Source organism: Oncorhynchus mykiss, unplaced genomic scaffold (genome assembly GCF_013265735.2).
Source record: "Oncorhynchus mykiss isolate Arlee unplaced genomic scaffold, USDA_OmykA_1.1 un_scaffold_329, whole genome shotgun sequence".
Taxonomy (NCBI): domain Eukaryota; kingdom Metazoa; phylum Chordata; class Actinopteri; order Salmoniformes; family Salmonidae; genus Oncorhynchus; species Oncorhynchus mykiss.
The window spans coordinates 143713-157500 of NW_023493777.1; the positions used below are offsets into that span (position 1 = coordinate 143713).

A 13788-nucleotide genomic window follows, 5' to 3' on the forward strand; every position below is an offset into this window, starting at 1 on the left:
ACACAGCCTGTCTCCCGAAGCATAGGCAGCCATGACACAACCAGCACACTGTCCTGTCCACTCAGCACATCTGAGACTGATGGAATAATATAAGTAGGGTATAAGATACAGTGATACAGCTCACTCCCTGATAAGGTGATCACCCCCGCCCTGGCTGAGTGTGTGCTTCAGCCCAAAGGCAGTGAGCAGGCAGGTTTTTATTTTTTATTTTTTTATTTCACCTTTATTTAACCAGGTAGGCTAGTTGAGAACAAGTTCTCATTTACAACTGTGACCTGGCCAAGATAAAGCAAAGCAGTTCAACACATACAACAACACAGAGTTACACATGGAATAAACAAACATACAGTCAATAATACAGTAGAAAAAGTGTGTGCAAATGAGGTAAGATAAGGGAGGTAAGGCAATAAATGGGCCATGGTGGCAAAATAATTACAATATAGCAATTAAACACTGTAGTGATAGATGTGCAGAAGATGAATGTGCAAGTAGAGATGCTGGGGTGCAAAAGAGCAAGATCAATAAATAAATACAGTATGGGGATGAGGTAGTTGGATGGGCTATTTACAGATGGGCTATGTACAGGTGCAGTGATCTGTGAGTTGCTCTGACAACTGGTGCTTAAAGATAATGAGGGAGATATGAGTCTACCAGCTTCAGTGATTTTTGCAGTTCGTTCCAGTCATTGGCAGCAGAGAACTGGAAGGAAAGGCGGCCAAAGGAGGAATTGGCTTTGGGGGTGACCAGTGAGATATACCCCTGCTGGACCGGGTGCTATGGGTGGATGCTGCTATGGTGACCAGTGAGCTGAGATAAGGCAGGGCTTCACCTCGCAAAGACCTGGAACCAGTGGGTTTGGCGACGAGTATGAAGCGAGGGCCAGCCAACGAGAGCATACAGGTTGCAGTGGTGGGAAGTATATGGGGATTTGGTGAATAAAAGGATGGCACTGTGATAGACTACATCCAATTTGTTGAGTAGAGTGTTGGAGGCTATTTTGTAAATGACATCGCCGAAGTCGAGGATCGGTAGGATGGTCAGTTTTACGAGGGTATGTTTGGCAGTATGAGTGAAGGATGTTTTGTTGCGAAATAGAAAGCCGATTCTAGATTTTATTTTGGATTGGAGATGTTTAATGTGAGTCTGGAAGGAACGTTTACAGTCTAACCAGACACCTGGGTATTTGTAGTTTTCCACATATTCTAAGTCAGAACCGTCCAGAGTAGTGATGCTGGACGGGCAGGCAGGTGCAGGCAGTGATCGGTTGAAGGGCATGCATTTAGTTTTACTTGCATTTAAGAGCAGTTGGAGGCCACGGAAGCAGTGTTGTATGGCATTGAAGCTCGTTTGGAGGTTAGTTAAGACAGTGTCCAAAGAAGGTCCAGAAGTATACAGAATGGTGTTGTCTGCATAGAGGTGGATCAGAGAATCACCAGCAGCAAGAGCGACATCATTTATATATACAGAGAAGAGAGTCGGCCCGAGAATTGAAGGTAAAGACAGGCTATCTGAAGTACCTGTCAATTACAACAGCATATCATGCAAATCCAGTCTATCCAATACATCCAGCATACTGTTATAGTGAGGTCTTGACTTGTATCCACATGGTTGATTTGTATTGAAGTAGTTATTTATTCTCCTTCCTGTTGCATTGATTACATACAGTATTCAAACTATTACTTGGGTATGGTATTGTAGGCTAAATGCCTCTCTGGTGCAGGTGTGTGGTATGCTGGAATGTTCAGTGCTCAGCACAATCTGTCAGTGGGCCAGTCTTGGGCCTTAGTGGCTGGGTCCAGTCTTTTCTCCCTCCAGCCCCAGACCCCAGCTCTAGCCTCCACCCCCAGCCTGCGCCCCCCAGCCCTGGGGCCTCGGGTCTGTCATGTGGGAAGGCTGATGGTGATGTGGAGGTCTTTACCTCTGCTGCTCTCACCGCCCCACGTTAATAAAACCCACAGCGTAAATGTCACCGACTTCCACGTCAAAGGTCACTGTCGATAACGGGGGAGGTGGGTGGGTAGGGAGTGGAGGTGTGCGTGTCTCCGAAACCCTTACCGCACGTCTGTCCATCAGATGGGCTCGTCTCGTCGGTGCTCAGCCATGCCACTCACACACGTCTGTCACACAGATCGCACTAATGAAGGCCACAGCAGTCTGCATACATGTTGATACACACCGTAGCACAACTGATGAGGTGGAATTCATTCAGGTCATTTCCAGGAATTCGGGAAATAAATTCAGGAATGAAATTGCACATGGAATGAGATGGAGAAAACAATACTCTGCTTGATGGTAAATGGAACATTGGATATATAAATTGTTATATACATTGGATATATAAATTGAACTTCCATACATGCAAATTTGAAATATTACTGTGCTAATACATATTCACATTCTCTCTCTTTTTCCCACCCCTCTCTGTCTCTCTCTTTCTCTCTCTTTCTCTCTCTTTCTCTCTCTCTCTCTCTCTCTCTCTCTCTCTCTCTCTCTCTCTCTGTGTCTCTCTCTCTCTCTCTGTGTCTCTCTCTCTCTCTCTCTGTGTCTCTCTCTCTGTCGCTCTCTCTCTCTGTCTCTCTCGCCCTCTCTCTCTCTCTCTCTCTCTCTCTCTCGTGACAGTGGAGAGGAGTACTCTGACAGCCTGGACAGTCACCCAATCAAGGTGGGTCCATTTGGAGAAGTCTTATCTATTCTTCCATTCGCTATAACCTCCATTCAATCGACTAACAAGTCTTTACGCATAATGTGGAATTGAAGTAGTTCATTGAATTGTTAATTGAATTGTTGATTTCATTACTGGAGTGTTTATTTGTAATCGGTGAGTCAGTCAGGATGTTGCCTGGGTTTGGCCTAGCCATGTGTAGCCTATATTACACAGTGCAGTTGCTACTCTGTGCTATACCTGGCTTTAGGTTCTGCCTCCTCTGTTCTTCCTTCCTCCTCCACCCAATGAAATCAATAGTCCAGGTTTTTCTGTGCTTGTTTTTGTCCATTGTCAACTCCTTCACTGTAATACCTGGTAGCTATTCACCAAAGGGATGTTCTGTAGGCTCTTCTATCTGTCAAATCAGATCCCTCCGTCAGCCACTCCACATGCCCCTCCGCCCGCCCTGCCCATCAGCTCCGCCCAGCCTCATCACCATGACAGTGGAGCCACGCGCGCTGTGTCACAAATCAAAGGGCTTCCGGAAGGCTCCATGTGATCAAACCAGCTCGTGATTAAACCGTACCGGTGCTCCGGGGGGGAGGGCTTTGATGTGACTACAAACGCTCTCAGGCGGTGTCACACACTCACACACACCGTGGGGCAAGGGGGTGAGGGAGCGCGGGGGTGTTTCAAAAGGCACCTGTCAAGAGAGTTGCGGCGGTATAGAGTTGCGTTCGAGTCGACGTGTGTTGTATTAAACACGTTGGGCCGCATTACGGCTCGGTGTGATTTGTCACATCGCGTTAAATGCCACATGCTGTGATTCCTGTGTGACACGACGCGGACGTCAACCTGTTGTGCTGCATTAAACGGCAGGGTTTAAAAGAGTTTCAAAACATTTTGGTTTGTCTTTTCCAGTCACACAGGTACGCAGCAGCCTCAGAACAGCCAGCGGAAGAATTCTCCAGAACACAGCCCGATGTTCCGAACCAAGGTAGCAACAACACGTTTTCATGTTTCACTCAGATTTTCACAAAACTTTATCAACTATTTAGGGGGGGGGGGGACGCACACCAAAACACACACACTATCGGAAGCAACACCTGATACAAAACAAGATTCTGTTCCCTACACTGTTGTATCGGTTATATGGAATGGCTTAGTCAGTCTGATGATAGAATATCCCATACACACACATACACACACACACACACACACACACGTTTGATAACTCTCAGCAGCAGAAATCTAAATGGGGATTGTAAGTGTGTTCACCGCTCTCCTGTACATGAACACTCTGAGGAACGCACTGTGTTCTCCTCTTGTTAGGATATAAACAGAGGGAGCCGGGGGAGGAAGGAGGGAAGAGACGAAGTGAGAGAAAGAGGAGGAAGGCCCAAAGGTGCGGCTGCTGTGCCCCCGCCTCACTGCGCGGGCGCGTTCTGGCGCTCCAGCGCCATCTCGCCGTTCTACAGACCGCCCGGTGTGATGCCCAGCGCTCCTCCCAGGAGCTGCGAGACGCCAACGAGAAGATCACGTCGCAGCTCGCCCAGAGACTGAACGTCAGCAAGCAGTTATCACAGGTACCACAGACCAGAAGAGGGGAGGACAGGCACAGAGAAAGTGGAACAAACAGAAGAGAAGGAGGGGTAGGGAAAGATAAGCAGGGGGTTGGTACAGTAACTGGGAACAAGGAAGTTGTTCTTTTTCTTTCCTCTTTTGTTTCTTCCTGTCTTTTCTTTTGTCTTTCGGTGTGTTTCTGGGGGCCCTATCCCTGGCTGCAGTGGGAGCAGCTCCTTTGCCCTTATCATGCTTAATAAGTGTGTGTCTGACAGGCCTGCCCTCGCCTGAGGAGGTCAGCACCACAGAGGAGCAGAGGAAGAGCCACAGAGCACTGAACACACTGCTGCAGTCTCCTGCAATGCTATACTATACCCTACTGACTACTATACTATACCCTACTGACTACTATACTATACCCTACTGACTACTATACTATACCTTATTAACTACTATACCCCACTGACTATTCTATAACCTACTGACTACTATACTATTCTATACCCTACTGACCACTATACTATACCCTACTGACTACTATACTATACCCTACTGACTATTATATTATACGCTACTGACTACTATACTATACTATACCCCACTGACTATTATATTATACGCTACTGACTACTATACTATTCTATACCCTACTGACCACTATACTATACCCTACTGACTACTATACTATTCTATAACCTACTGACTACTATACTATTCTATACCCTACTGACCACTATACTATACCCTACTGACTACTATACTATACCCTACTGACTATTATATTATACGCTACTGACTACTATACTATACTATACCCCACTGACTATTATATTATACCCTACTGACTACTATACTATTCTATACCCTACTGACCACTATACTATACCCTGCTGACTACTATACTATACTATACCCTACTGACTACTATACTATACCTTATTAACTACTATACCCTACTGACTACTATACTATATCCTACTGACTACTATACTATACCCCACTGACTATTATATTATACGCTACTGACTACTATACTATTCTATACCCTACTGACCACTATACTATACCCTACTGACTACTATACTATACCCTACTGACCACTATACTATACCCTACTGACTACTATACTATACCCTACTGACCACTATACTATACCCTACTGACTACTATACTATACCCTACTGACTACTATACTATACCCTACTGACTACTATACTATACCCTACTGACTACTATACTATACCCTACTGACTACTATACTATTCTATACCCTACTGACCACTATACTATACCCTACTGACTACTATACTATACCCTACTGACCACTATACTATACCCTACTGACTACTATACTATTCTATACCCTACTGACCACTATACTATACCCTGCTGACTACTATACTATACTATATCCTACTGACTACTATACTATATCCTACTGACCACTATACTATACCCTACTGACTACTATACTATTCTATACCCTACTGACCACTATACTATACCCTGCTGACTACTATACTATACTATACCCGACTGACTACTATACTATACTATATCCTACTGACCACTATACTATACCCTACTGACTACTATACTATACCCTACTGACTACTATACTATACCCCACTGACTACTATACTATACTATACCCTACTGACTACTATACTATACCCTACTGACCACTATACTATACCCTGCTGACTACTATACTATACTATACCCTACTGACTACTATACTATACCCTACTGACCACTATACTATACCCTACTGACTACTATACTATATCCTACTGACTACTATACTATACCCTACTGACCACTATACTATACCCTACTGACTACTATACTATATCCTACTGACTACTATACTATACCCTACTGACCACTATACTATACCCTACTGACTACTATACTATATCCTACTGACTACTATACTATACCCTACTGACCACTATACTATACCCTACTGACTACTATACTATACTATACCCTACTGACTACTATACTATACCCTACTGACCACTATACTATACCCTACTGACCACTATACTATACCCTACTGACTACTATACTATACTATACCCTACTGACTACTATACTATACCCTACTGACCACTATACTATACCCTACTGACTACTATACTATATCCTACTGACTACTATACTATACCCTACTGACCACTATACTATACCCTACTGACTACTATACTATATCCTACTGACTACTATACTATACCCTACTGACCACTATACTATACCCTACTGACTACTATACTATATCCTACTGACTACTATACTATATCCTACTGACTACTATTCTATACTATACCCTGCTGACTACTATACTATACCCTGCTGACTACTATACTATAACCTACTGACTACTATACTATAATATACTATACTATACCCTACTGACTGCTATATTATACTATACCCTACTGACTACTATAACCTACTGACTAATATACCCTACTGAATACTATACAATACCTTACAGACTGCTATACTATACTATACCCTACTGACTACTATAATATATCCTACGGACTGCTATACTATACCCTACTGACTGCTATATTATACTATACGATACCCTGCGGACTGCTATACTATATTATACTCTATTGACTTCTATACTATAATGTACTATACTGACTACTATATTATTATACTATACCCTACTGACTACTATGTTATACTATAATGTACTGACTACTGTACTATACCCTACTGATTACTGAGGACAAAGGTTGCAGACCAGCTTACTTCGATAACGAGAGGGCCATGGTTTGAGACCAGACTGTTGAATCTTTTAACCATCCCACGTGGTTAAACTCTTAGACTATCGATACCGACAGAATAAGAACAAGAACAACTGAGCGTAAATATATATATTGATTGCAATTGTTCCTGAATGAGTGAGCGTTCATGTGTAAGGGATTAGCATTTAAATTGTTATAATTATCAACTGTGTGTCACACCCTGACCATGTTTTGCTTTGTATGTTTCTATGTTTTGGTTGGTCAGGGTGTGAGCTGAGTGGGCATTCTATGTTACATGTCTAGTTTGTCTAGTTCTATGTTTGGCCTGATATGGTTCTCAATCAGAGGCAGGTGTTCGTCATTGTCTCTGATTGGGAACCATATTTAGGTAGCCTGTTTGGTGTTGGGTTTTGTGGGTGATTGTCCTTAGTGTCTTGATGTCCTTGTTCTGTGTGTTTGTGCACCAGTATTAGGCTGTTTCGGTTTTCGTTACGTTTATTGTTTTGTAGTGTTTGTATTTAGATGCGTGTTGCTTCAGTTTAAATAAACATGGATCGCGATCTACACGCCGCATTTTGGTCCGACTCTCCTTCACACCTAGAAAACCGTGACAGAATCACCCACCACAACAGGACCAAGCGGCGTGGTAACGGGCAACCGCAACAGCGTCGCAAAGAGGAATGGACTTGGGACGATGTATTGGACGGCAAGGGTTGCTACACATGGGAGGAGATCCTGACGGGAAAGGATCGCCTTCCATGGGAACAGGTGGAGGCAGCTAGGAGAGCAGAGGCAGCTGGAGAGAGGAGCCGGCGATATGAGGGAACACGGCTGGCAAGCCCGAGAGTCAGCCCCAAAAATGTATTGGGGGGGGCACACAGGAAGTGTGGCGAAGCCAGGTAGGAGACCTGCGCCAACTTCCTGTGCTTACCGGGGGCGAGAGAGACCGGGCAGGCACTGTGTTATGCGGTGGAGCGCACGGTGTCCCCAGTGCGGGTGCACAGCCCGGTGCGGTACATTCCAGCTCCGCGTATCGGCCGGGCTAGAGTGGGCATCGAGCCAAGTGCCATGACGCCGGCTCTACCCATCTGGTCTCCATTGCGTCTCCTTGGGCCGGCTTACATGGCACCAACCTTGCGTACGGTGTCCCCGGTTCGCCTGCATAGCCCAGTGCGGGCTATTCCACCTCGCCGCACTGGCAGGGCGACCGGGACCATTCAACCGGGTAAGGTTGGGCAGGCTCGATGCTCAAGAGCTCCAGTGCGCCTGCACGGCCCGGTCTATCCGCCCCCCGTACCAGGCTGTCTCTCCGGTCCATCCTTACAGGGGCTCCCTCCTCTCCAGCGCTGCCAGAGCCTTCCTCTCCAGCGCCGCCTGAGCCACCCGTCTGCCCAGCGCCGCCAGTGCCGCCCGTCTGCCCAGCGCCGCCAGTGCCGCCCGTCTGCCCAGTGCCGCCCGTCTGCCCAGTGCCGCCCGTCTGCCCAGCGCCGCCCGTCTGCCCAGTGCCGCCAGTGCCGCCCGTCTGCCCAGCGCTGCCAGTGCCGCCCGTCTGCCAGGAGCCGCCAGTGCCGCCCGTCAGCCAGGGGCCGCCAGCGCCGCCAGTCAGCCAGGGGCCGCCAGTGCCGCCAGTCAGTCGGTTTTCGTTACGTTTATTGTTTTGTAGTGTTTGTATTTAGATGCGTGTTGCTTCAGTTTAAATAAACATGGATCGCGATCTACACGCCGCATTTTGGTCCGACTCTCCTTCACACCTAGAAAACCGTGACACTGTGTGTTGTCTTATCTCAGTCGAACCCCACTTCCCTTTTGTACACCAAGCCGCGATGCCGGTTTATCCCACTAGGGAAACTCCGTTATCATATCCCTGTAACTATCTACTGCTTGTTTATGCATTTCTGTGAATTACTTAGTTAGTAAATAAATGATTTTAAGACAATTGATGTATGGATGACTCATAGTGAAGACTGGGTTCGTGCAGATAACCAACAATTTACGACGTTTGGAATGAGACTAACGTGAGGTAAAGAAGAATTCATTAATCAGAAGACTATTGATCAGATATGAAAATATCTGAAAAGTTATATTAGGAAAATTATAACTTTGTAATCTGAATATTTTCCTTGGTGCCCCGACTTCCTAGTTAATTACAGTTACATGATTAATCAGTCTAATAATAATGGTAATAATAATTACAGAGAGTCATTTGATAAAGATTAATCTTCAGTTTAATGATGCCAAAGACACGACACTATGTACAGTTCTTCTGTCTGAGACTGCCATCGTTGATGTTGTTTATGGGGACATCAAAATGAAGGTTGTTGGATCATATCTCACCATTCAGAGTGTCAAAGCCAATGACCAATTTTCAAAACGGTGTTTTACCCACATGTGTTCTGGCTCTGGACCAACCCATTGGTTTCTGGGACCAATCAGACAGTTTAAAATGTATTTCCGTTCTAAAAATCGTTGGGGAGGCACTCAAATGGAGACTCATTGCGGAGAAGAAACTAACATCCGCGCCTTGGTGTAGAGTTTGTGTAGCCAGGCAAATTCTTCCATGACCTGACCTCCTCTTTCGCTCTCTCTCACGGCCTCATACACATACACACACGTTCTCTCTCTCACACACACACACCAGGCCGTATGGTAGTTAGTGGGACTGGCAGGAGGCCCCTGTTGGGTAGGAGCAGGCAGAGCCCCGACCAGCCCCAACCCACTGGAGGCCTGATTAGGAGTGTGTGTGATACACACAGGTCAAAGAGCACAGGAGCCCCGCTGCTCTGGAAGTGGCCTCCAGGTTCCGGCCCCTACCTAGCTATCGTAGAATAGAACAGCCAGGGCCCCGAGGAGACCTAAGACACTGGCTCTGCGGCATTAATGACACACACATACAAATGCACACACACACACTCTTACACACATGCACAAACACCTAGAAACAGAGATAGACACACACTTTTCTCTGCTTGGGCTGACCAGAAAGAAACAGCAGTAGTTGTCTTTTACTCCTGCAGTATTAATGCCACTGCAGCAGAAGTTGTCCAAGACTCTGAGCTCTCAGCTAGAAAACAGGGATCATTCCTCCTATAAAGGGCACAAGGTCCTGTGCTGTTGGCTGGTATCCGGCTGGCCCCTGCCTGCCTGCTAGCTCTCTGACTCAGAGTCCAAAACTCTGGCTCTAATTGGCTTAGCCCGGCGCCTCGGGGGCTGTCATGTGAAAAGGTATGATGACAGTGTCAGAGACCGAGAAGAAGAGCTACCTCGTTTGTTTGGCTCCTTAGTGGTGTCCTGTAGTATCCTGTTACTTCAAGTTGTGTGTTATTGAAATGTGAATCAGGCTGTCTGTGTCTGTGAGGGAGAGAGCGAGATAGAGGGGGAGAGGTAGCGAGCGAGAGGGGGAGGTAGAGAGACAAAGCGAGAGAAGTGGCGTACCCTTTCAGCCTAAGTGGAACATGTGTCTCCACAGCACAGTGACACTTTCATCAGTCAATCACACCACGCCAGCCACCTCATCCCCACAGACCTCTCTGTCAGGAACCAGACTGCAAAAGCTGTCAGAGACACACACACACATAGAGAGACACACACACTCACAGACACACACACACAGAGACACACACACACACAGAGACACACACACACACACACACAGAGAGACACACACACACACACACACACACATACACACACAGAGAGAGAGACACACACACAGACACACACACACACACACACACACACACGGCAGAGTGCTTTGTGAGGTATTTCCACCCTGTTCCCTCTCCATAATTGCCGTCAGTCTGTAAAACGTGACCCTCTTAATGGTGCTCTCTGTTCCCTGACTTCTGTCTTTGTACTTTCTATTCAACAAGGTGGGAAGGAAAGGCATGAGAAAGAGAGAGTCTGTTAGGAAAATGAAGGATAATTAGGCTACGGGGGGGGGGACGTTGTCCTCTAACACTCTTTTCTTCTCCCTCTCCTCTCGTTTGAGGAACGAGGGAAGCGACAGAAGCTTAGAGGAACCTCCTCTGGGTGACAGGTGAGATGTCCTACGGTAATTTCTGAAAATGTTCCTCCCGCTGTAAAGAAACGTCGGTCACGCATATTAACCGAACGGGATAATTTGGGTCTGGAATCGGGCACCTCGCACCCCTCCCGAAACCTCCCCCTCTACCTCGTTCTACAATTGAACGAACCCGACCCCGTAATCTCCAGGTGTGGATCGGCCCAGCTCCCATCCTGCCCGGAAGAGGCTGGGATTACCACAGGATTAGAGGGGTAAAACAGACACGGCTGACAGGGAGAAGAGGGCTTTTTCTGGGTCTAGGCTTTTTATGCCCAGGCACATGACAGAGCCTGGCACTTAAATCCTGGTGACGGACACTATAAAGGTACAACATAATAAAGATGGGTCCACTGCTGCCTTCAGTTGTCTTTCCAGGAATCTATGGTTCATCTAAAGTCTAGAATCGAAGGTCGTGGCTGTTGGTCCTTGAGTTCTATGATGTTAGTATGAGTATCTCTCATTTAGAACAGTGGATAAGTATTGTGTCGTCACTCTGCTGTGGCTTGATGTTTCTCTGCTGTTATTCTAGAAGGATGATACTGGTGTTGTCTCGTGTCCATTTTCAAGGTGTTGTACGTATGTCTGGGTCTAGGTCATGTTAGGCTAGCGTTCGCTTGTTGTGGTTGAGGAACTGAGCCAGGCCAAAATGAGGGATGTGTACTGTACCACTGTGTGTGTCTGTGACTATGTGGTTTCTTTGCTATTTTCGGAGCCACCGGCCTCATTATTTATCCTGCTAATGATTCGGTATCACTTGGAATGGCACCAGCGAGACCACTGCCCTAGAGAGGCGAGAGAGGGGGGGAGAGGAACCGAAATGGAGATAGCAGGAGGGGAGAGAGTGCAAGAGTGGTAGAGGGAGAGAGAGCGGGAAAAGAGAGAGAGGAACAGAAATAGAGCGGGAGGGAGAGGAGAAAGCGCAAGAGAGGGAGAGTAGTGAGCGAGAGTGGGGGAGAGAGGAAGAATGAGAAAGAGAGAGGGGGGTGAGAGATAGAGAGAGAGAGACTTCAGCTGGGCAGCCTAATGGTCCCACCATGCATCAGAGTCAGTGTCAGTGTCATCTCTCACCAGACCCAGGGCTGAAAATGGCCCCTCTGAAATCAAAGCCTGTCTTACGGGAAGTGTCATCAATGCCACTCTTAACACACCCATACACACACACACACGACCCAGCAGCAGAAGCAGCCCCCCTCTCTCTGTCTCTCTCAGTGGGGATATGGCCTGTGAGCCTTCACAGAGGAGGAAACCTAAAACAAGAGGGATTCTACTAAGAGGTGTCAGCAGGCAACCAGATATCAATAACCTCCATGTATGCAGAGCAGAGAGGCCACCCCTGGGACTACTGTGGTTTCCAGGATGGTTGGGAGGGTGTGGGGGGGGGGGGGGGTTGGGATGGTGTGGGGGGGTTGAGATGGTGTGTGTACCACACATATCACCTTCTCCGTATTTGCGCTACAAAGTGAGCATTATGTTTGATATGATACCAGATGGTATTATTGTGGAAATGATAAATTAGACGACAGAAAAGCATTGAATACATTGAGGTTGATAATATGCATGCGGTTTAAACCGTTTAGCCCCAAAGCAAATGTTTACCATGTCTGATACGCTGGTACAGTAGGGTAGATGATTACCGAGCAGTATTATCCTACAATTCCTCCCTCGCTCTTACTAACTCTCTCTCGCTCGCTCGCTCCGCTTCTAAACCAAACCCAGCTCAACTCCCTCCGTCCCAGGGTGCACTCTGATTCTACTGGATGGCTCTATTACGCCTGCCAATCAGGGTTAGAGAATTAGGGCCCTTCGGCTGGCCGCGTGTCAGAGTCCTCCTCGTCTTCATTAAGATGGAAACAGGATGTAATGACAGTTACTGTTCAGTTATGCTGTAGAAGAATATACAGTAACTTTCAGAAGTCAGAGTCCTCCTCGTCTTCATTAAGATAGAAACACGGTGTAATCACAGTTACTGTTCAGTTACGCTGTAGAAGAATATACAGTAACTTTCAGAAGGACTTTCAGTTTGTCCATCATAAGGGGCTGGTTTCCTGGACATAGATTAAACCTAATCCTGGATTTAAAAGCATGTTCAATGAATCTCCATTGAGAGGGATTTTTTTATCCACCAACGGGTTCAACCTGTGTTCACTTGTTTCACTGCCTCATCTGTACATGCCTACTGTAGTGTAGTGTACTTGTTTGTAGACACAAAGCATCTCAGAGTAGGAGTGCTGATCTAGGATCTGTCCATACAATCTTATCTAGGATGATCTAAAAGGCTAAACTGATCCTGGATCAGCACTCCTACTCTGACTCTTCGTGGATCCGAGGACGTGGTTGGTGCTCTGTTAGATTGTTCCTCTCAGGGTGTCCAATACTCATGTCTCAGGTCTGGTCCAACTTTCTCACCACCTCTCACTGGATACACAGACAGAATAACAACAGAAGTGGTGGTCAAACTTAGATTTTTACATGATGCCACTACAGCAGTAGCAGGGACACTTTCAGACTCTCATTATCCTTTGTCACATTTTCTTTAAGTCTTCTCAATCTATGAGTGCTGCTCTGACAACCTCGTGTACGTTCTGACCCGCTTTAGTTTTTCAATCACAAAACAACTCTTTTTGTCTTTATATATATGTTGCAGGTCCAGGAATTCTAGCTCACTTGACTTTTCCCTTCACTTTCTTCATACTACAGGTCCAGGTATCTAACCTTATATCCTGCAGTACTTTCTGACTACCTCTCTCTCT

The 13788-nt window shown here is 46.4% G+C and overlaps 1 protein-coding gene across 3 annotated transcripts in view; it reads left to right on the top strand.

The window, feature by feature from the left end:
• The window catches only part of LOC110533197 (centlein), a 103181-nt gene that overhangs the window by 85937 nt on the left and 3456 nt on the right, over positions 1-13788 (top strand). For all 3 annotated transcript variants that reach the window (XM_036973829.1, XM_036973828.1, XM_036973827.1), the window contains 3 exons: positions 2620-2662; positions 3566-3641; positions 3977-4230. In XM_036973829.1, coding sequence (XP_036829724.1) covers positions 2620-2662; positions 3566-3641; positions 3977-4230 — 373 coding nt within the window. The remainder of the gene's footprint in view (positions 1-2619; positions 2663-3565; positions 3642-3976; positions 4231-13788) is intronic.